The sequence below is a fragment of the Stylophora pistillata genome, chromosome 4 (genome assembly GCF_964205215.1).
Source record: "Stylophora pistillata chromosome 4, jaStyPist1.2, whole genome shotgun sequence".
NCBI classification, from domain to species: domain Eukaryota; kingdom Metazoa; phylum Cnidaria; class Anthozoa; order Scleractinia; family Pocilloporidae; genus Stylophora; species Stylophora pistillata.
In genome coordinates this window covers 37,658,545-37,683,451 of record NC_142522.1, presented here as the reverse complement: position 1 = coordinate 37,683,451, position 24,907 = coordinate 37,658,545, and the positions used below count along the sequence as shown (strand labels likewise).

Below are 24,907 nucleotides of genomic sequence, written 5' to 3'. Positions count from 1 at the left end.
CTCTCCCCCTCCCCATCCCACATTGATGTCCATCTCTCCTCCCCCCCTTCCAACCAACAGAAAAAGAGATGGTACTAACAAGCCATAAATTTGGATAATAGTAATGATATGTAAAATATATGGAATTGTCTTTTACAGACAACCAATGGGTTTGCAAAATTAACAAGCAGATCTTTCATTGAAAGATATAAGAATGCTAGGAATGCCCTAGGAAACATATAAATTAATGTTACCACCATTCAAAAGTAAACATTGATCTGTATTAAATAACTGCATGCTTTTTGGCAGTTCAGAGATTATTTACCCATTTGAAAACTGACCTCAGATGTATTGAAATTTTGATTACAAATTTCACTACTTTGAAACAAAAAAAAGACTCAAGTATCTAGTCTGCACACACAAAACTTAGAATATTCATGTAGTTCACAAACATGTACTTCTGCTAGTCTAGTCATGACATAGATCAAAGTATTTTTTAGTTAGAAATGTTCTTTTGTGTAGCTTTGAATCAACTGTTCAAACAAATTTGTAACATTAGAGATGGAAAGAAAAGAGCAATTGAGACTCTTGTGCCAAACTTGGTGATTCTCCAAAGCATGCTCAAGACCATAGGTAAGGTGTAGCAATTAAATCTTAATATTACAGGTCCATTATATTTATTAGTGATAGTACAGGGCATTGTTACTTACGTAAAGAATTTCAAGCCATTGTAAAGAAGAATCCAGCTTCCCTTGTTCATAGAAATGTGTTAAGAGGAGGAAAAATCTTATGGTTCCCCATATATGCTCCAAGACAAATACCACAGGAATAAATGTTAACTTGTGGTGATCATTCTTGCAACATGAGCAGATTTCCATGTAAAAAATGCACTTCCTGGAGAAAATCTTGACTTGAGCTAGAAAAAAAGAGAGGAAAGTGTTGATTGCAGTGTAACTGTGCCAGTTCAAGTTAGACTGATTATGAAGTGAGCAAAAAGGAAAAGGAAGCTACAGGTGGCAAGTGAAGGAGTGTATAGGCATACACTGAAAATTAAAGAGAACCAAGTTGCATTAGCTACCAGTATTAAGCTTAAGGTGTAAATTTCCCTGCTGACTTCATTAGTACATAAAATGCAAGGTATACACTTAGTTATAGGAATCTCATATCTTTCTTGTCCTCAATGAGTTAAAATTACTTGGTCCAGCCAGTTGTTTATAGGATTCTGAACACTGGACTGAGAAGACCTACTTTAGTTGGAGTGCTGACTGAGTTATTATCATAATGTTACTATTTTGGCATTAGACACATCTTTATATCAATGTGCATATTCTCCATACTGTTCTATATACTTAGTTTAAGATGCTGACATGGATAATTCGTTTAACAGTGAACAGCTTCTTTAGTTGGTGATCAACTCCTTAATATTCTTATGACCTTGATGTTTGATTCAGGGCTTCTAGCATAAGGAGAAACTACTTGCTAGTCACTCACTCAGGTTAAATTTGATGGTATCTCTCTCCACTTGAGGGTATGAACTCAGGGAAGAAACTGTCATGCTGGGAATACTAGTGGAAGAACCATGGAGGGGCTACATTTCCAGTCTCCTTTCATACAAAAGACTGGGTTAAACTTTGCCAGGCACAAAGGGGGTCACTTGGCTAAGGTCAGACTTGACTTTTTTTTCCTCAGAAGACATGTGCTGGAGGTGGGTCATGATACAAAGGAGGTAATTGTTCCAAAAACAAAGGGGAGTGACAGGATTTGGTTAAATTTATTTCATTTATAAACAAATGCTAATTGATGTTGTTGTGTTCTTGAGACAGCTATGCACACTTAACTCTCCCTGTGGGTCTGTTCCCTTAAAGGTATAAATAAGCCAGGATTATTGGCAAACTATCTGGGAAACTTGACAAAAAAGCTGGAGGAGATGACTTTGATAAGAATTTGCACCCTTGCACTTTCACGCAACAGAAAACAGGATAAGCTCAGCCTCAGGTTGGGCCTTTTTTGCTTGAGTGCAAAAATAACCTTTTCCTCCGAGCACTCTTTATCAAAAATTTTCCACCATAATTTCAGTTTTTTAATACCTCTCTTCTTATGCGCTGCTTAACCAAAATGTAGAACACGGTCATGGTAATGTATGTTATGATGGTCCAGCCCTCTCCTGAAATGGCCACCCAGATTCACATTGTCTTCCAAGTTTTTTCCTTCCAGATGCAGCACTTGTACCCAGTTTCAAAGTTTGCCAAAAATTGAACTCCGTTTAAGAAATAGGCAACCACAGTGATCACAAAAGGTGCTCCCCAAGCCGATATGTGAAACAACTTTATGAACAGTCTTTCTGATTCTATGAAAATCCTTCTGCAAATTGTTAAGTAAAAATAGAAGGACAAATGAACTGTTCAAATGAGCGACGAAACAAGCGCCATAATTCGTAGTATTTGTGCGATGATCGGAGGCGAAGTAGGAAGAGTGGAGGCCAAGTATATATTTAACGCTCTACACTTGATGGGAAGAGGAGCTTACAAGATCAAGGCCTGAGGTCAAATGAACTGTTGCAAAATCACATCAGGATATTTATAAGTCGAGCGCGGTTGCTAGGTAATAAGAGGATTTAGGGCTAATCCCACAGTATTGTCACCTCAAGTGTTGGGACGAAATAACCTGTTGATCCCAATCTGTCCTCCAAATAATCTACGATGGTTGTGCCTGCAAATAGGAAATCGGCGACCGGAATAAACACGATCATCCTACGAGCGGTCGTTCGTAAATCGGGCGACATCCAGAACGCGCCAAATTTACCCTGTTTCAAAAAAGGCTTCGGAAAAAAAAATCCAAATTTTGAAAACAAAGACTACTAGTCTCTGGGAAGTTCTATTGTTATCGCTATTGTTTTCAGATCTTTTCATTGAACAAAGACTGAATGCATAATTGATGTATGAGGTTATATGGTACTCTTGCCTAGTTTCTTCTACGTGCATGTTACAGGAATAACAACCTTTGATTCACATCCCCACATGTAAATTCGACATCGTCAAAAGGGAAAGTGAAAGTTAGCATAGAGATGTACAGATACCTTAAGAAGTCGCCCTCAGTAAAGCGCCAATGTTGATTCGTTTGATTTCGTTCATCCTTTGAAGCCTGAGCAGTTGGAGTGAGAAAACTGGACAACCCTCTTTTCAAACTTTAGGTCTCCAAAATTAAATGAAATGGTAGAGAACACGTGGGGGCAAGATGACTTTCATATGCAATGCTGCCAGTGTAGCCATAACAGGGATTCCGTCACACAATGATGGAGGCAGAGTAACCCACATGTGACCGATCCCCCCTCTCCCCTAGGAAAGCCGCATCTATTTTATTGTCGTCCGTGCGAAGGGGTGGGGAGTTTGTGCATCGCCTAGCTGGGCTGGGGTGGGGAATTTGAACCGGAACTTGAGGTGTTTAAAATTCGCAAGCGAATGGCCCACAAGAAAACGTCTTCAAGGTCTAGGTTGTAAGACTTGACAAGAGATCAGTTTAAAATCTTTCAGCTTTGTCAATCTATTAATAGACAAGGTCGTTGATTTGGCCTTTTATAAAATAAAATTGGATAGAGCATTTGAACACATTTTTGGCCTCAAGGGCTGGAATTCGAACCAAGCAATCTACTAAATTCTAAATTTCCGAGGAGTTACACGGAGGATTTGTAGATCGACCCGTTAGCAGCCTCGCGGGGTACCGCTGGATTGGGTCGCCTTTTTAACTATTGGGGTTGCATTTTCATTGTTGGGGTTGTTTTATTTTTTTATTTTTAATTTTTTGGGGCGGGGGAGGGGGGGGGGGAGATTATTCAGGTAAGTTAGGATTTAAAGATGAGAAGATATGTGGATGAAAATTTGTTACCGTGTCGCCAAAAGTGATTATAAGATGGGGCAGGGGATCTAAGAGACCAGCGGCACGTACCCCAGAGTACCTCACCCCTTGCCCTCGGTCAGCAGAAATTAGTTGACATGAACAAGTGAGTGGGCTGTAGGAAATCGGACCGGAAAGCCCTCAAGCCCTCCCCCTTTCAAAAGAGAAGAACTAGTAAAGTTAGGATCGAACTCACAGCTTGCCCTTGCCGCGAAGTCCGGTGAAATATTTTACATATAGGTTGTGACAAAGCGAAGCTTGGTTACATTGAAACATCATTTTCGTCTCCTTTTCCATCCCTTCTGGAAAACAATTCGTACACGCGCTCTTTTTATAGGAAACCACAACATACTTTAAATCACTAAAAAGGTTATAAAAATAAAAATCGATGAAATTTTAAGTTATTTCTATTTTCTCTAAGGAGGCAACAACTAGACCTTTTGGAGAGGAGATCTGGAATGCGTAAAGAGAAAGGCAAAGAGGGGCAAGGCTGAGGTGTTTTGTTAAGATATCGAGGTCTCAAATAAAATTGTAACCACTGAGTTAAGAGTGTCGATCACACGAAGACTCGTTTGTGTACACGAGGGGGATGAACTTGGATAGCCTTTATTGAACATCTTGTGAGTATCGAGTCCTAGGGGTCTGGAACCGAGTAATCTTCCTGCCCAAAGATACTAAGAGGCCACAGACTCGAATGAATTTTAGAATCGAACCCACCGTTAGCAAATTGGTTGCCATGAATCCAACCATGTACAACACTTGAACTGATATAAATCTCGCTCTTCAGTTCAATTGCCATTTACATTGTGGTGCGACGCGTTCTTTCTTGTAATATACTTAATAGTGTTTTTTGCGCTATTTTGAGCACAATTCACATCACGCTGCGCACGCGCGCCATAAAAACTGCCGGGTTCGCTGTGTGCAACATTTTTGGGCCGTGAAGTTGGGAGACTGGGCTCCAATAACATTTTCCGTGCGTCATCGAGATCGGCCGTTTTTTACGAAGCCTAACGACAATGTAGTTCGATTGATCGTCGATTTGGCGCCAATATTGCATTCTACGAAGTGAGAGCTTCACTTTGATACCAAACATGGCCGACCTTCTCGTTACGGTCTCTGCAGGTATTGCAGGTATGTCCCCACTCGAGTTCTTATTTGTGCTTAAGCGTATCGCTAAGTAACAGTTGCTAATATTTGGCTTCATATAAATTTCGTCTGTCTACAGCAAGAGTACAGTTTTTCACCAAGAACTGTGGAAAAGCAATGGAAGAAGAAACCTATGTTTTTAAATTTTCGGTTCTCACAACCGATTAACTGTGCGACGGCCAGGAAGAGCGAGCTATTTGGTCTATTTGGTGCAGCGATGTGTGAGAACATATCGCACTTTTTAAACAAGAGGCAAAAAGATAGTTAAAGGGCTTTACGAACAACAAACTCGAGGGAACGTTTCATTTTCCATTTTTTGTGAATCATCACTCAACACTGGAGCACATCAGCTTTTGCTGAATTTTTTATCGTGTTTAAATAAATGCTGTTGTTGTTGTTGTAGCAGTGTTAAAGAAGACGTCATAAACATTAACCTTATGGCTCGAAGGAAGGCTAAAGTTTACAGCCGGTTTAATGTTGGGGTTTTTTTGAAAGAGAAAAGGCGTTTAAGAGATGAAGCTGCCAAGACTCACAAAGTTCTAGTCAAGCAAAAGGCTAAATTATCAAACCTTATTCTGAAAGTAAGTATTCATACCCCCCCCCCCCACGAAAAATATTTTTAACTCCTCACTTACATACATTTTAGAGAGAAAATAAATCAACATATTATAAGTAAGCTGGCATCCAGATCTGTGCCTTTGCAATCAAAATATTTTACATAGAAGCCTTATGGATTTGTGTCTATTAACATTCCCACTCATGATTAAAAAAAAAACAACAAAAATAAAAAGTTAGACTATACTGGCAAGGACACTAAGGAAAAATTTTCAAATTTGTTTATATTTGCTGTAAACTTATCTGCATTTTCATATAGTGCAATTGCAGAGTCTGCTGGTTTGACTTAACTTTACAACTATATACATGGATAATCAACTTACATTAATGAGCTAAATGACATGAATGTTTTGTTTCATTTTATCCTTGACTCAATAAATATTTTTCTTAATGTTCTTGTATATAGCAATGAGTTAAAAACAAAGTGAAATTATTGAGGTTATGATCAATTTGAACCACGGCAGATACAAGCATGTACCAGAATTGAATCATTTCACATTTTCCACCTCTTTAAAGGTAGATGAAGTGTCTGAGGACATACAAGAATTGGAAGAACACTTGCCTGAAGCTGGCACAGCTATCCCTCAAAAACAGAAGGCCTTTCTAACCAGGCAGTCTATCGAGGCAAGACGCAAAAACCCGACTGTCCTCCCTTTTGATGATAAGAAAAGGCCATCTTCAACAGTGGAGACACAAAGAAGGTCAGAGACATACCAAGCAGCCAAAGAAATACATGGGGCTGACCTAAATGATAATACTCCAGCACACATAGGTATTCTTAGTACAGCTGAGAAAAGGTGCCCTACAAAGATACTAGTTGACTTTATGTCAAAAAGTAAGAAGTTTTCCAAAAAGGTTTTTCCTAAACTTTATAAGAATGCAGCAGAAAAATTTGAAACTTCAGACATAAACATGCTTAGAAGTGTTTCAGTTTTCTATTCAAAAGGGGTAATGGGTAAGAAAAAGTACAGATCTGTGTACAGATCTCTTTCAATGACTACCAATCCTAAGAGGAAAACCAAAACAACACGCATTCAAGTAATGTCATGTTTCTTGCCTCGGTTAGTTCCCTATGACAAACTTATCAAGTTTCTCAAAGAAGTTGACATAGGAACCTTAAAGAGTGTAAGAGAGAGCTTCTGTTCTGATTTGGAACCTGAGGATCAGGTTGATGGCTGTTACAGAAATTTAACAGAATGTCTTGTTAGATTAGCAGCTTTCTACCTTACAACATTGAAAGCTGAAGATTTTGATTGGTTTGGGGAACCAAATACTTTCCAAATAGCCATTGGTGGAGATGGAGCCCCTTTTGGTAAATTTGACCAGTCTTGTGCCTGGCTCATTAGTTTTCTAAATTTGGGTCACAGGGTTTTGAGTAACAAAGATAACTTTTTGATCTTTGGGAGTAACTGCTCAGAACAAAGTACAGCAGCCAAAAGGTACATTGCAATGATTGCTAACGAAATGGAGCAAATAGAGAAAGGCTCATTTGATGTTAATAACACCATCATTAAATTTAAGTTTTCAGAATTCCCCAATGACATGAAAATGTTGGCTTTTCTGGCTGAGGAGCTTCCAAACAGTGCCAAGTATTTTTCAACATTTGCTGACATTTCAACTGATCAACTGCTTGATGTAAGCAAATCATTTGGCCCAGAACCCCATAATGATTTCAGACCATGGGAATATCATAAAAGATTATCTGTTGCTAAGAAAGTTGGTGACCTCAAGGATAAATTAATCAAGACTCAGTTAGCTTCCAACACTAAACGCAGCAAAATAACAGCATTCATTGCTTCTAGTAAGAGTAGGCAGGAGTTTGAGCCACTCATTGGTAAATTCATTGACAGAGCACATTTAGATCCTTTGCATCTAAAGAATAATGCCTGTCAGCATATCCACAAAATAATGTTGCATGAAGCTATCCAAAAGTCTGCCCTTGGAGGTAATGTAACAAATATGATTGGGGTACCTTGGGATTCTCCATTTTCCAAGTTTGTACAGGCACTGAAATCTAAATGCCAGCTGTCCCGCTTAGCAAACAAAGTAACAAGGTGGTTTAATGACACAAAGGCAGATGGGAAAGACTTTGAGTATAGATTTACAGGGAGAGATTCCAGGTTGTATTTACATAATTTTATGCATCTAGTTGTGTCTTTGGAGTCCCCTGCAGACACTGCAAGGCAAACCTTCAGACTGCACACTTTTGCATTTGTGAGCTTGCAACTAAGAAATGCAGTTTCTTTATTCTGCAGAATGACTATCAGTGATGATGAAATTAAAGTGCTGTCTTCTTACTGCACCAACTATTTCAGGGCTTATAGTTTTTTTTATTGGGATAGTAACACCTACTGTATGGAAAATAGGTCACATTGTCCCTGTGCATACCAAAGATGTTAAGTCCAAGTATGGAAAGGGCCTTCAGTTACCTCAATGGAAGGGAGGGAAGCTAAACACATTGCTATTTCAAGGTACTCCCAAAACACCAACTATGGCATGAGATGGCAGCAAATTTTTCGCCATGAATTTCTTTCTTTAATCTGGTTAAGGGAAAGGGGATATAACCTTGAAAATTACATTCCTTCAAAGGACAGGTATTTCCCTAACAGAGTTGCCCTGAACAACTTCTGTTTTTGTGGTTGCCCAAAGCCAGAGGTGTCAGAAAGGTGTGGGTATTGTTCACATCCACATAGGCAGGCTATTTTGCTTTCTTGTCAATCAGGAAAGCTGGCTGTTGCTAAGAAGCTCTACTAAAGCAATTTTTAACTCAGTGAAATCACTGTCCTTTAAAATGTGTAAAGCTTTGCATGTTGGACAATCAAAGTGCCTTTCAGAGGTTTATGTACATTTTCTGCAACAATTGTCTTTGATGTGCAGTTAGATCTTTAAGTAGTTACTTGCAAATCAATGTTAAAAATTGGGCATGAACTATTACTTGCATAACTTGTTTAAATAAGGTATCAAATACCAGTTTTTTGAATTTTACATTTCAATGCCTGTATTTATATTTGTGTATGTTACTTGCTGTATTTGTATTCACTGACCATGCATTAAGTACTGTTAATGTATATGAATAATTTATTATCATTCCATTGAATAACATGTATTACAACAAACTTTTAGTCCATAGACCAGAAGTATTTATGCATACCTTACATGCATTGTAGTAAAGTATTAAAATTTTCAATTTTTATTTGTCAAGAAGAAGTGTTCAGAGGTTTTAAAAACCCATATTTATTTCCAATCTTGTAAACAATCAACAATGCAAGAATCTTATTAAAAGCATTTTTAACAGACAACAAATTGTATATAATAAACTTAGTCGTGTAAAGGAAACCCATGTATGTTCCAGAAACCATAATGACACGAAACAGTCATTTGCCGCTTTGAATACTTGTAGTACAGTTTGAATTCCTTAAACCTCGAAATAAGGACTTTTGCTTTGCCCTTCCCAGGTGTCTTCCTTCTCAAGTAACTTTTCAACTGCCCTATTGATTTTCCTGTCAAAATTCGAAACATGTAAAAAACAGAAGGCAAATATGCAATTCTGATTGAGAGGCCCTTACGATTTCCTTCGATGTCTACATTGCTCCTTAGCTCATGATTTGTTGTGGTTGAAAAGGCCCTTTTAAGAGCTAAAAAAATTTCCTTTGGAATGTCACGGGTAAACTCCAAATACCACGGTCTCCTAATTCGCTGACGAGCTGACAGCCTCCTGTAGATTAAATCCAACCATGTACAGGCTTCGTCTTTTAGCACTGCCCCTGTGTTAAGTGATGATTCACACAGAATGGCAAATGAATCGTTCCCTCGAGCATGTTGTTCGTAAAGCCCTTTTAGATATCTCTTTGCCTCTTGTTTAAAGAGTGCCATATTTTCCCCCAGGTCACTGCATTCTGTAAAACAATTGACAGCCGAGTCTATAGCTACAGTTTTTTGGTCGCTTTCCTCATCTATGGAGTCTTCTAGCTCGTGTCACTACGAGTGACTTCTTCAAGAACATCCTCAAATGCTACCGAAGCCGCCATTTTGAAATTTGTTTTGCATTTTGAAGCGCGCGTCCGCTGTCCCGAGATGCGATCACTCCGGCTTTTTTGATGGCGCGTGTGCCCAGCGTGCATTGACGTAATGTGCACGTGATTTCTAGGAATCCGCTGGGCTTTCGAGGAGTGAAATTTCCTTACCGACATATTGCATACAACTCTCCTGGTTAGTGGAACAAGCTAAGCTTTTTAAGGATTACTGAGACACAGCCTATTTCATGCACAAACGAACCGACTTGTCATAAATTGGTCAACCAAAAGTTGTCCTGGCTGGCAAAGGACATCGTCGTTACTTGTGAAAAGGTAAGACTCGATTTTAGTAGGTTATGTTATAGGCTTCGAATTCAACATATTTAATTAATGTAAAGGCGCAAGATGATTTCTACATTATCAAGTGAATTTAGTTTCTTGCATCTTATAACCAGGCGTACAGAAAGTATCAAAACTCGAAAGGTAATAACAGTATACGTACTTGGATTCAACTTTGAGAGCCGAGTAAAAAACTGCCCGCATCGAAACATTTCGGAATCAAAACCTTTAACAGTCCGCCGATGTCGAGTTACAAATAGGCAAATCTTTATTTACAACACGGCAACAGCACGACGCTTAAATTCGATGGGCACGATTGTACGCGAATCGTTATTTCGGAGGCATCGATAAAATCGACTGTGTCAGTAGCCGATAGAAGCAGATATGTTTCCTTTTACTGTATTCCAAGTATCCAGAGGGTATAACTAACATTTCTGGTTCCTTCAATACCTCTTAAGATGCAAATTGGTGATCTTTACTGGTTCAGTCGGCAGACATCCATTTAAAGCCTATTTTTTCCGAAGCGTTCACCACTTAGGACGGGAAAAAAGATAGAACAGGGTAGGCTCATTGATATGGAAAACTGAAACTGTAGCCCATATCTAAATCAATTTCCTCTTTGAGTTGGTCTCGAAAAAATTAGCTTTACTGATGCCAGAGAATGATTACCCTGAAAACAAAGTTTTGTAGCTAAATCTGCGGTGTATGTCAGGCGAGCGAGTCTCGCTCAGAGCTCAGTAGCAATATATTTATAACACTCGGTATCGCCGTTAGACAGTTAAATTTTTTTCCCCTAAGACGTACCACTAAAGAATTATCTTTTGAGATAATGATGCCTTGACCCCGAGCAGAATTGATAGCTGTTGTAGGTTCTCGATGTGTCTAGAATAAATCATTAACTTATTCAAGGACGTTATCGGCTTATATGATGGCAAATACTTTATTCCGACCATCAGGTGGGTCACCACGTAAAATAGAACCAGATAAACATGACGCACTCGACCGAGTTCAGCGATCTCTTCATTCGTGAAGCTTGATTCGCAAACTGGACTTGCCATGTTGCGCCTCTCGTTGTTTGGTAAATACTTGCTTAAATGAAAATTTTTCTTTCTAAAATCAAGAAACTCGATAAGACAACATGTAAAACTAGAGACTCGAAGAAAGACTGCGCGCTATCGTTTTAAATTCCGAGACCGTATTTGGTTTGATAACGCACTGCTGATTTATTTCTAAGCGCAGCATGATAATGAATTATAAGAAACGACAGCGATATTCAGTGACTCACTGAACTTGGCGAAGGAAAAGTTTTCGATGGTATTTTGAGAAACGGTTTTTTGGTCAATATAAAAAAAGCTTTGTGAGAGGTACATTTCCTCTTTTTGTAAATGAGCTCTCTCTTCTCTACCATATCGAACAAACGAAGTGCAAGCTGATGCTAGCTTGTTCCTTCTCGACAGGTAACAATCGATCTTAGATGATTATGTAGGTTCCTAATTCCAGTTATATTTATTTTCTTGCTTGGGTTGCTTTCCTTATTGACAAAGTAAATCGTGCCCTAACCTGGTATGTCATAACTAAGCTGTGAAGCTGTCGATAAGTGATGATCAACTTCAAAGAAATAAAGATAGACCCATCTGCCATGCTGGATTTAGCTATGACAATAAAGTAGAAAATTCACCTGTTTCGAAACATTGCCATTGTTCAGCAAATTTAATGTAGCTAGCAGTTGCTCAAGCATTCTTCCTTTCTTTCCTACCTTGCTCTTTTTATTTTAGCGGGGCAATAGCTCAGCTTTAAAACTTAAGGGACCTGACTTACGAAGGAACACTTTTACTCAAATGAAACTTTACTACTGCTGATTAACGTGGACACGTTCTGGGGCAGAAAAAGATGACCCTTCTTTTTCTGTGTTTAAGTTTGTGAGAATGAACAACTGATGTATTCTTCCTTTATAACTCTTTGGAATTAATTCCAACTCAGTGTCCATTCTCTATCTTTTCTAGAGTCTCCAGGTAACCCATATTCAAAGATTTTGTTGTCTAGAAAGGAAATTACCAAACAAACGGCGAAACGAACACGGTAAGCTGTTTAAAAATATCACCGGAAGCTTCATGTACGAGTTATTTTGTACACATTGCTATTGTTGCAACTGGGTTTTATATGTAACATTACCGTTGACAAGTTGCGATTTATACTCTCAGACTCTCAGTGTTTACGAGCTCATAGGGTAACATTCTTTGAAAGCCTTGTACGCTTCATTTGTCTGAAACGTTTGTTGTAGTGAACATTAGATATGAACATCGCCAAATTATGCAATATCCGATTTTGGGGCCTCGTTTGCCAATTTCCCCCATGAAAAGTAGAGGCCGGCCCGCAGAGATTTTAACATATTTAAAAACTAGAATATTATAATCAACTAGGTGCTTAGTTTCAGATCCAGAATCATTGCACTTTTAGAGAAATTCATCCTCGGAGACCCAGGGGCTGTGGGTCGATTTCAAGTTAGGGCATGAAGAGCCCCTGGGGACATTGTCTTACAAGACTAGTTCCAAACGGTCGCAGTCATTCTGCCATCTGATTGGTGCCAGAAAATCTTTGTGTTTTTCTGCCCATACAGAGTGAAGTGTGCTTTGGAGTCCTTTCGTGTGTTGTAACACGGACAAATACTAATTGCTCAGTTGCTCGCTATGTTTGTTTGTGCCGTGCGACGGAGATTTGCTTGAGGTGAAAAGTTTCAGTCTCAGCACACAATGTAAGAGAAATCGATCAGATTGTCCGCAAAAATCTTACCGGAAATTATACTGAATACTTTCGCAGGTATCACTAGAAAACGTGTTTTAAAGTTTGCGAGGTTTGTATACAACACGATGGTTGCAGTCATTGATATGTCGCTTTGAACGTTAAACGAGAATTAAGCATAAATCTTTCTAGATTTTTTGCATAATTTGCTGTGAGTGAAACTTTGCCAACCCGTGAAGGTATTTCGTCGCACGGGCCACGCAGGTATGTCGAGCAACTTGTATTTGCGCAACTTTCTGTGCGTGCCAAAATCTAATCTCATCTTCGCTTGAAAAAAAAGAAAAGCTAAGCGTGGAAACTTTTACTTATTAGATGTGGGTAGATGACCCTGTACTATTAAGCTGACATTTGCAATATAGCAAATCCGCCCTTTCCATCCAATATTTCTTGGTCTTTGGTTTTGTTTTTCCCATTGAAAGCAGCATCGGATCGATTCCCAATTATCAAAGGTATTTAACTTGTCTTCAACAATCGACAGAAGAGGTGAAATGACAATGACCAAGGGACTAGAAGAGAATCCGTGGCCTTCCTAGCTCAAGAATTTCAACACTCTAGGCAACAGTTGAAAGATTAAACTCTTTCCAAACCCCTTCGGTAACTGCCCGAAAAAATCTCTCCTTCCAACGATGTTCTCGTTAATAAGTCTTTGTTCAGATTTTAATTAGCTATCCGGAAACACAGCTAAGCTTTCTCTAAGCGCTTGCTGGAGGTCGTCCATGAGCTTATTCCGTATTGTGAACGACTTTACTACAAAGCGAATATTAGATTTTGGCGCGCACAGAAAGCAGAAAGCTACGTAGGTGAAAGCGCCAGTTGCTCGACATACCTGCGTGGCCCGTGCGACGAAATAACTTTACGGGATTGGCAAAGTTTCAGTCACAGCAAATTAAGCAAAAAATCTAGAAAGATTTAAGCTTAAATCACGTTTAAAGTTTAAAGCGACATATCAATGACTGCAACCATCGTGTTGTATACAAACCTCGCAGACTTTCAAACACGCTCTCTACTTATACCTGCCAAAGTATGCAGTATAATTTCCGGTAAGATTTTCGCGGACAATCTGATCGATTTCTCTTACATTGTGTGCTGAGACTCAAACTTTTCACCTCAAGCAAATCTCCGTCACGTGGCCCAAACAAATATAGCGAGCAACTCAGCTATTAGTCTATGTCCGTGTTAAAACACACGAAACGACTCCAAAGTACACTTCCCTCTGATTGGGCAGAAAAACACAAAGATTTTCTGGCACCAATCAGATGGCAGAACTAGTCTTGTAAGACAATCTCCCCAGGGGCTCTTCATGTCCTAACTTGAAATCGACCCACAGCCCCCAGGTCTCCGAGAATGAGAGAAATTCAGATATCCGTTTCCCCTGTTTTACCCAACAACAAAAATGACCGAAACTATGCCGAGATAAATAATCTATTGGTGTACTCACATTCACTGTCAGGGAAAATTAAATGCATTAAAGTAAAGACGAATAATGTCACTATGTATGGTGGAAGTACCAATTTTTAATGTTGTATTTGGCTTGAGATAGAGAAACAAGCATTTTACCCTACATTTGCGATGTTTCTGTATGAGAATAAGGCCCCAGGTATAAAACAAGCAGCCGTTGTTATCATGGAAACAAGAGTGCTGCAACCTTTAAAAAGGGCATTTTTTTTTGTGCATCTGCCTGAATGCCTAACTGTATACAAAATTTGAAGGGGGTTTGAAAATTTTCATTTCCCAAGATGTTTGGTTCTTACAGAGACTCGTTCTTAAATGCTGTGTCTTCTGTATAGTTAAGCGTGAACAATGGTCAGCTTTCGATCAGGTTTGAGTGGAAATTCAATTAAAGCACTTCTTACATTGATGAGAACCGAACGATTACTTAGTCGTGGCAATCTAAGTCAACATATCATAGTCCAAAATTATGTGAACAAAATTGCACCTTACACTTCTTTAATATCACTGCCACCATGAAAGTGAATTTAAAGGCCCGTGTTCCAATAATCTCATCGGAGATAAATGATTTTTTAAATAAACCATTTCGCGCAGTACTAATTCCGTATTCCTTGAATAAGCAACAATACTGAGTACGATCCAAAAAACACTGAGCCAGGTATTTAAATCTGCCTCAAAAAAGGAGTTACTCATGAGGACCTAATATGGACTGCAATACAGCACTCTGATGCCTTCCATTAAATCACTTTACTGAAGTATAAAAATGTAGAAAAATAGAATAAGGAATGGCAGGTTGGAATCCAAACTGAGCTAATAAAAGATCACTAAAGCATTCAACACCGTTGTATCAAGCGAGAACTACGATTCAAAGTTCCTTGTCGGAATCAGACGGAGTGGATGAAATATAATATAAATCTACTTAAAATCAAAACTACAATCTCAATTTTATCAAACCCACTGCCCTCGATCAAGTTCCATTGTCATCTTTTGTGTTTTTTCTTGAGAAAGATATATCATGTGCAAATGAAAGGACATTTTCACATCATTTTTTCTTTCTTCTTTACCAAGAAATATGGAACTCTACACTGATTTGACGTTCCCGCATACTTATGAATATTCTATGTTCAGATGAAGTCTCTTTTCCTGTTTAAAGTACGAAAATAAACTACAACGAGAGAAAGTTACGTTCAAACAGGCCAGTTATTTTTACCCTGTTCTTTTCTTCCGTAATTACTCCATTGTAACGCGTTCTAAAAGGGATCCCACAGTGCATTGCGATCCCATCTTTTGCACAATCTCTTGGCGGTATTTGGTAAGATGACGAACGGCTGATTGATTTAGTAGCGCAGTACGAGAGAGAATTCTCAGAAACCCCTGTGATGTTCAGTAAGAAGGAAACAAAGAAAAATTTGCAATGCTAATTTCAGTGTCGGTTTTTTTGTCTGTATAGAAACCTCCCTGAAAGATTGATGTCCTCTTTTTGTTATTTAGTTTCCCCTTCTTTAAAGCTTCGAACAAGCGAAGTGAAACAATTTATAACTTCAACTTATAATATAGTTAATATTACCAAATTACCTTGTTACCCCCCTTTCTCCTTTTTGTCTTTGTTTCTTAGTTTCTTTTGTTTCTTTGTGTCTTCTTCTCTTTGTCTCTTTATCTCTTCGTCTGTTTGTTTCTTTGTTTCTTTCTTTGTTTCTATCCTCCCTTTTGTTCTTTTTATTTTAATAAGGCAATAGCTCTACTTGGCTGGGAGTGGGTGCATTAACCAAGTAGGGGACCTATGTCCTATTGTTATGCACCTGTACTTGTAGTTGTGCGAATCCATAAATAAATAAATGAATAAATAAATAAAACAATTTGGCCCGACTCATGAAAGAACATTATTACTCAAATCGCAACTCATCTGACGTAGATTGACGCTGACACGTTATAATGCATAAGCCATAACCCTTCATTTTCTGTATTTAAAGTAGTAAGAAGGAACAGCTGAGGTATGCTTCCTTTATATCTCTTTGATTTTGATTCAATTTACGTATTTTCTGTAACTCTTCTAGTGTTTGCAGGTAACCACTGCTCAAAGATATGGACTGCTCAGGACGGAAATTACCGAAGGAGCTACGAATACAACAGGGTGAGCTGTTTGAAAAACACAATGTAATTTTAATTTTTTTTAAGGACCTTTTAAAGGATATTTTAAGTTTAAAAACTCTGTAAATCACTTTTTCTCTGACCATTTACCCATTTGAGGGTTAGAGACGTAGAAGGAAGAGAATTTCTTCTCAGGTCAAGCCCATCTTGTCAGGAACTGATTTAGCGAAAAGTCTCCCACAAAGCTGGTTTGCTGGACTCTTTTTCACAAGCCAGTAATCAGAGGAATAAAACTGGTACAACAAATATCAAACAAATGATATGACTCAGTTTCCCAGTTTACTTCTCTTCACGAAATGATCAGACGAAAGTTTGATTGTTAATCCAAGTCTTCAACTGTGTGTTTCATTTATTAGGCTGAACGGAAGATTAACTGAAATAAACTTTCGTCATTATGGCCTCTCACCCAATGTCAGTTAAATCCACCAAGGAAACAACCAACTACGCTCGACTTTGTCGCCTCCTGATTGAAGTCGGTGGTCAAGCCTTGCGGGATAAATTTAATGACATCGTGAAGCCGGAAATTCTCGAAAGGGTACTTAAAAATGTCAAGCCCCAGTTAGAGGGTCTCAAGAAAAAAAGAATTCTTAATCCAGTACAATGGAACTGTTTGTACCCATTAAGGTCGTCCACGGTTTCATCAAAAAACTTTGATATCACCACGTTATGTGTTCTCTTGACAAACATCTGTGACGGCGTCACTCAGTTCAAAAGCTGTCCTGATGATACGGATCTTTCTCTTGGAGCGGACATTTTTAGAATCCGGCATATTAGAAATGCTGTTTACGCTCATGTCACGAAAGCCACCATTGACGATGTCGATTTCAGCAAGTATTGGAGTGACATCCAGGATGTAATACTGAGAATAGGAGAGGAGAGCTATAAGGCAACAATAGAAGAAGTAGGAACGGTCTGTATGGATCCTGAGCTGGCGGAATTTCAGAAAGAACTATTCAAACAGTGGAGAAAAGATGATGACAACATTATGGAGAAGCTTGACAAGCTCGATGAAAAAGTGACTGATTTGAAAGACCAAATGGCTGTTATTGAAAGTGAGTGAGTTTTGCTGTGTAAGATAGAAGCATGAGTATATGAAACATTCGTAATCGAAGGTATTAGCACAGCTGTTCATTCCCTTGCTATCGCTATGCAAAGAAAACTAACTTCACTGTATATTTTCCGCTCGGTGCTAAAGTGCAAGTAAACAATATTCCCCACAAAAATCATTTCACAACCGTTAGTTATGACTGTATATTTGCCTTTATACCCAGAGAAAAATCATAAAAATGTTAATGACCGACTTTTAATAGGAAAACTCTACCCTTTTTCTTGAGCGTAACAATACTCAATACAAGAATACATACAAGGAACAACTTTTCAATTGAAGCTACTAGTTATAGTTATTCAATTTATTTTTGAAATTTCTTCCCTTTTTTTTTCCAGTTAGCGAAAACTAACCAATATTTTCTATCATACATTAGACAACTACAATAAGGAGGTGCCTGTTTTAAAAGATAAAATGGGTGAGTGAGTTTTTGCAATGTAAAACAATAGAGTTAGATCTAATATCGACCATTACTCTAACTTTCTGTTTTTATCATATCAATCAATCTTTGTAAGTAACTGAAGCTAATTTCACTTTCTGAATGCCTTTCAAAAATAGAAAACTGCACCAAGGAGCTGGCTGAGGTAAAAAAAGGTCAGTAAAGTATACAACATACGGTAATGCAATATAAAATAATACAATACAAAATAACAATGAAATTATTTTTTTTGTAATTGAAACTATGTCAGTTATGCTTATATAACAAAACGAACCTTATTATTATACACAAAATCGTAGAAAAAGGTTTTAGCTATTCATCGTGATAAAATGTAATGACAAAAAGGTTTCTTCGATAATGTTTTCCCTCATGTCCTAAAACTATCCGATTGTTGTATTTCTTAATCGTGGGCATCCATACCTCTCAAATCTCAAGTTTTTCCACTCTTGACATTGGTGTTGTGAGAGTGAAGTCTCGTGTGATTCGCGACCTCTACTAGTGCGTGTGAAAATGGGAATCACATTCGATAAAATTTACCTTGTTTCGAAGCGGTGTCCGAAGTTTTGGGTGTGCTCCGAAACAGTGAAGGTGTGCCTCCATATCGAATGTTTCGTAATGCATCAAAGGTTTGCCAGTCTTCCGATATCATCCTTTCCGCAGTCCCATGGAACCCTGTAAGCCAAGCTGTCTTGTTTAGTGGGCCAACTACATCTCCTGGCCGTCCCAAATGTGATCAAAGGATACTCTTTGACTTGAAAACAGAGCGTAAGCCTTGTAGGCTGCCACGAAGTTGTTTGAGCAGATCTCCACCTTAAAGAACAATATCGCGTTTAACATATTATGGATGGTGTTTACTCTACGCCAAGTACTGGTTTGCTTAGGTACGCCTCCCGAATACGCCGGTGGTGAGATGACCGCCTCATTCTCTTAAGAGGGCGAGTTTCTTATTGCTCTGTGTCTCTTTTACAGAGAAAAAAAAAAGCTTTCAGTTGTTCAGATACTGTAATTAGCTATCGACGTTCCTTTGATCCACGATGGATTGTATATGTAGCGTTTTCAGATCCTGGGCCTGTAGGATGATGTAGTTATTGCTTGTTTTTTGGGAACTGTACTTATGGATGTTACAGTGGAAAGCGGACTTTTATGGCTGAGCTTTCTCTTAGTTCGTGAATAGATCCGTCGCACTGAAATTTAGAAAGTCAGGAATGTGAACAGGTATAAGCGCCGTGCAGTCGGATAGGCCTAAGTCGTTCTCCTGTTCCTATTAAGCACCTTTTACAGTGGCGTCGATAGGAAAGTTATTACACAGGACTAACGAAGATTTCCAAGATGTTGTTGTCTAAGATTGTTTTGCTGTTGATGGCCAATACGAGAAAGGCTGTGTTAGTCACAGGGGGAAGATAACAGCCAAATATCTGATTAATCATACCAGAGGTAATCACAGATGACAGAATGTGGACCTTTGGCAAACTGTAGACTCTGGGGAATGTTTGTGTCAAAGTCTGATCTCGTTTTGATTGTCTTCTAGTAGTTATCCAATACCCTTCAAGGTTCGAGAGACACGCTTTTTCAGATCTTTCTTTATGACTCGGCACAGTCCATTCTCAACGAAGGAAGGCGTCTTGGCTTAGTAGGTCTCCGTATTCATTACTGCTTTGGTGTTCTCTTTGCCTCCTGAGAGAGCCTTGATTGACCGTTCCTCCTAAATAAGTGTAAGCGCGTCTTGCATTTCCTTCCTTATGTCAGGCTGTAGCGGTAGTTACGCCCTTTGAAGAATACTCATAGCTGCTCTTTTAATTTGCCCCGATATCCTTCGATATTCCTCTTTGTACTCGATGAAAGAGCACAAGGTTTTCAGTGCCTTTTTCCTCAAGCGCTTGTCGATGGTGTGATAGGCGGTTGTGTCCAAAAGGGGTCGTGAGGCCAACCCAGATACGAGAGCCTCCTCACAGGCTCAAAAGACAGGTTTTAAACTTTTGTTAAAATCTTACTGATAAATCTTTCCAAAGGTTCTTTTTAGGTAAACTTGCAACAGGACAATACAAGACGATCCCAGCTTCGAAATGCTATTTCTAATTTTTAATCGACGAGATAACACCTGAGTGATAATTTAACGTTACTCATTGAGCTTTGATTAATACTAGTTCTATTATTCTTCCTGCTTGATTCTTTTCCATGTGGTTGATACTCCAGTCAACAGTTTTATTGTGTATTTGCCACAAATTTGAACTCTTGACTCCGTTAGAGGGCTGGAAGGGGATATATCGTTGTAGTCTTCCTTGTAAATCTCGTTGAGGCCCTCTTCCTAGTAGACTCTTATGGCTACTTTGCTGGGCGAACCACAGAGCTTTGAGGGAAGGACTTTGCACAAATATTACGTAGCATAACCTGTATATCTTGTCATATAGTCTTAAAGGTCTTCCAACTATTTTGTCGCGCCCACCATACTCGTCGGGGAAAACGTAGAAGCTATTTTAAGACAACGTAGCAAGGTAGAGTTAACTGAGCAATCAGAGGCGCTATCCTTGTTACACGACACCAACAGCCTCACGAAATACTCGTTGAGAGTTCTAAAGACGTTCAGCTAGGAATGTAACTTCCAAAGTGTAGCAGCTATACAGTATCGCGAAAAGGTATAATGGCCACCTTCATCACTGGTTTACAGTCCCCTTCAATCCAGCAAAAATCATTGGAGAATAATACACTCAATTTAAAAACCATGTTTGATCAGGCTTGGACTCTTGAAACAGCCGTGTGAAGTTCTGAATCGTACGTCGTACCTTCCTCATCTGTAAACGCTGCAGTTCCACTAACAACTGCTCACACATCGTAACAAGAACCAGATCCCAACACCTTATCAGCAATAGGGACTAAAGGCTCTACTTGCTGCCTCTGTGGAAACGATAATCATCCTCGCTCTAAGTGTCCAGCTCGCGATGCACTTTGCTCAAAATGTCATAAGAGAGGTCACTTCGCGAGTGCTTTCCGTAGAAGGACTGTTAGTAAGAATAAAGTCTGCAGCCTGTCTCCGACACTCGCCACGGTCTCTTCAAGCACTCCAGCCTCTCTTTCAAAGTCATCAAGAACTACTGAAATTGAAGGATTTCAATTTGAAGCCCTTTTAGACAGTAGTTACAGTGAAAGTTTTATACATCCAAATCTAGTGGACAAAGTAGCCCTGACAATTTATCCTTCATTTGGTACGGTATCCATGGCTACTTCTGCATCTATCGTTGTTAAGGTAAAAGGAACATGTTCACCTAATCTTTCCTATCAAGGACGCAATTACGACGGTTTCAAGCTACTTGTCCTACCTGGCCCCTGTGCTGACTTCACAGCGGGTCTTGACTTCCAGTCTCGGCGCTCAAGCGTCGTGTTTCATCATGGAGGCACTAAACCACCCCTGTCTGTCTGTGGTTTTAGTGAACTTAGTGTTGAACCTCCTGAGCCATTTGGAAACCTGACTGCGGATTGCCATCCAATTGCCACTTAAGTCTCGACTTTGCAGCCAAGAAGATTTCACCTTTATTGACGCAGAGGTGAAGAGATTACTCTGGGAAGGTATAATAGAACAACGTCACTCTCATGGCAAGCACGGGCCGTGGTAACTAAGGATGGAAATCACCAAAAGAAGTTGGCAAATGACTATTCGCAGACCATTAATAGGTTTACTCTACCCGACACTTTTCATTTGCCGAGAATTAGCGATATGTTCAATAAGATCGCCCAGTACCGAGTTTTAAGCACCATTGATCTCCAAAGTGCGTATCATCAAGTACCAATTAAGGATGAAGACAAGCTGTACACAGCCTTGGAAGCTCGGCACGACTTGTATCACTTTACTCGCTTGCCATTTGGCGTCACTAACGGTGTGGCTTGTCTCCAGAGAGAGATGATGATGTTTGCTGCAGAGAATAATCTTGAGGCAGTTTTTCCGTACCTTGACAATGTAACTGTTTGTGGTAAACACCAAGAGGAACACGAACTTGAAACGTTTCCTTGAGGCTGCTGAGTATAAGAACATCTGTTACAACACTGACAAGTCAGATCGAGTCAAACCACTTGCTGAATACAGATCATCCCCTCTGTCACAGCCAGCTGGTGGGGCATTTGAAAGTTTAAAGAAGACGGCAGAGGAAGCCGTTATCACCGCAATTTACGAGACCATTCCCTTTGAGGAAGAAACGGATGCCTCAGACGTAGCACTAGTAAAATGGTAGACCTGTAGCTTTCTTCTCACGAACCCTTCAAGGTAGTAAGCTTAAGCATGCATCCGTAGAGAAAGAAGCACAGGCAATAATTGAGGTCGTAAGATACTGGAAGACACTTAATTCTCAAGACTGATCAGAAGTCAGTATCCCACGTGTTCGACAAACGTCACAAAGGAAGGATAAAGAAAACAAAATTCCTAAGCTGGAGACTTGAACTCTCTTGCTACAGCCTTGACATAATTTATCGCCCTTAAGTGACAAAGTCGCACCAGATGTCATGTCCAGAGCCAGATGCGCTACTACTGCGTGCGCCACCGCAACTGAGGACTCAGTTTATGCGATTCACGAGTCCCTCTGCCATCCGGGGATCACAAAATCAAACCATTTTGTACGAAACAAGAGCTTAACCTTCTCCCTAGAAAAGATAAAGAAGATTACAAAGAAGTGCCTTGTTTGTTGTGAATGCAAACCTCAGTTCTACCGCCTAGAGAATATTCCCCTTATCAAGGCCACCCAGCCATTTGAGAGGATCAACATCGATTTCAAAGGCCCACTACCGACCAACGACAGAAACAAGTATTTCCTCATGGTGGTCGACCAGTACTCTAGGTTTCCGTTTGTCTTTCCCTATCCGATGCGTCGAGAAGCATGATTATTAAGTGGCTGAATTCACTTTTCTCACTCGTCGGAATGCTAGCGTATGTCCATTCTGATTGAGAGGCATCCTTCATGAGCAAAGAGTTCCGAGACCTCTTAACAACAAAATGGGTTGCCACAAGTAGGAACATGAGCTATAACCCCGAAGGAAATGGCCAAGCAGAAAGGTGCAATGGAGTATTATGGTAGGAAATCACGATGAGCCTGAAATCCAAGAACCTGGCATCTAAGAATTGGCAAGGTTTCTCTCGACGTTCTGCATTCTATCCTTTCCCTGTTATGTACAGCTACCAATGAAACACCACACGAGCGCTTTTTTGGTATCTCTCGACGATTTTCCTCTGGTGCCTCCATTTCCAATTAGCTAGCTACATCTGAACTCGTCCACCTGAAACGTCAAGTTCACGCCAACGAGGCGGAACCTTTGGTTGATGAAGTGGTATTGCTCCAGGAAAACCGTCACCACGCCCATGTGCAGTATCCTGATAGTAGTGAGACTATAGAAGCACCAAGCACCTTGCACCTAAGGGCCAAGCCAAATTGTTACAACCTCTTTGGCCAGTTGCTCCAGAAGCAGGAGAGAACACGTCCCATGGCGAAGCCAATACTAAAACACGTTCGAGTCCAGCGTCTGATGTAGAAACGGGGCCTGAACCTGAACTCTTTACCGTTCTAAAGACGAGTCCGTCGTCCAGTGGTCAGACTAGATCTTTGAAAGGAGGGATGAATTTTATATACCATATACATACTCCGTGTGATTGAGATAAAAAGAACTATCTTAATGATGTCTGCATAATTTAAATAGTTGCGTGTACGTCCTTTGCGTTTACTGTATATATGGTTTATTTATTCATTTTCGTGTAACACTGTGATATAGAAATTAGGACATTAGCGAAAGAAACGTTGTCTCTACTTTACAACAATCTTCATCCTCTTTGATTCTATTTAAATACGATTCTAGAATTCTAACTATATTCTAACCTTAGATTAGCTCTTATGCCGTAATTCTACTGAAATTGAAGCTCAATTCGATAAAATGACTTTTTCATCTCGAATCTGGACAATTTTGATCCTGTCTTTTAGGTTTGCTATGCCTTGTTTTGAAAATAACTGATACAAAGTATTCGAACCCTCGAAGGGAAGATCTTTCGAAAGAAGACGAAACAGAGCGGCAGATGATGTCCGAGGTGCGCGAACAGTTTCGTTCAAATATGGAAGGCAAGGACACAACCCATGGCCTTTATTATCATCTTCAGTCACTTGGATTAAATGTAAAAGCGGCAGAGGATGGAAGTTTAAAAATAACAGTGGAGTGTCGTACATTGAAAGTTCTTCAGTGCCTATGGGAGGAATACACCTCCGGTTGTCTTAATACAACTGCTGAGAGTTACTTTTTGACAGATGACATGAAGAGAAGATATAATGTGACATCTGTCAGCTTGAAAACAACAATTTTGGAAGAGGATTACTTGGCGTGCAAAAATTTTCTCGTTGCTCGTAAGTTGATCATTGAAGCTATCTAATAAAGCAAGGAAAGAAACAGCTGCTGGTATGTGTACTGATCGGCAGTTTTTCCAAAGACTTGGAATTGTACACGGTAGCTGCTTGCTTTTTTAAAAAAATCAATTTTTAAACAGATGCGTACTATTTGAGCCACAGTGAACTCGTAGGCGAGGTGTGTGTACATGTGCTGTTAGGATCTGATCAATTTGAGGAGATTAAAAAATAAATATTAATTGTAAAAAGATTTGATCGATAACTGAATTAGGACCCTCTAGAGGATGCCTTGGTATGTTTGCCGCATGTGGACGTGTTACTCGCCAATAAGCTCTTTGGTTGGTAGACAAAGCGTTATACGACCGCTAAAGTCAGAACTGGGACGGGCTAGAAATCCCTTGTCACGTTAGTCGATTAGCACGTAAAACTAATAACGATTCTATGCTACCATTCAACAGACGAGAATCAACAATTATCAACAAATAAAGGAGAATATTTGTCCCAGGTTCAGACCGAGACGGCTTTTACACCTGACATTCCTGCCGCTGAAAAAGTTGGATCCGGAGCCAGTGGACTAAATTGTAAGTCATCATATATTGGATTTTTACTTCGATTCAAA

The 24,907-nt window shown here is 39.5% G+C and overlaps 2 protein-coding genes across 3 annotated transcripts in view; both read left to right on the top strand.

The window, feature by feature from the left end:
- Positions 1 to 24,907, top strand: part of LOC111319737 (uncharacterized) — a 147,704-nt gene that overhangs the window by 105,005 nt on the left and 17,792 nt on the right. The window contains exons 1-2 of one of the 2 annotated variants that reach the window (XM_088756097.1): positions 23,856 to 24,288; positions 24,747 to 24,869. The exons of the other annotated variant lie outside the window; for it this stretch is intronic. Coding sequence (XP_088612223.1) covers positions 23,967 to 24,288; positions 24,747 to 24,869 — 445 coding nt within the window. The 5' untranslated portion in view covers positions 23,856 to 23,966. Of the gene's footprint in view, positions 1 to 23,855; positions 24,289 to 24,746; positions 24,870 to 24,907 lie in introns of those variants that run through there. 2 annotated transcript variants of the gene reach the window in all.
- Positions 9,784 to 20,098, top strand: LOC148733594 (E3 ubiquitin-protein ligase DZIP3-like). Its single transcript, XM_088756137.1, has 5 exons — positions 9,784 to 9,977; positions 16,286 to 16,362; positions 16,736 to 17,431; positions 17,861 to 17,902; positions 18,043 to 20,098. Exons 3-5 carry the CDS (start codon positions 16,774 to 16,776, stop codon positions 18,084 to 18,086), a joined length of 744 nt encoding a protein of 247 aa, XP_088612263.1. The 5' UTR covers positions 9,784 to 9,977; positions 16,286 to 16,362; positions 16,736 to 16,773; the 3' UTR covers positions 18,087 to 20,098.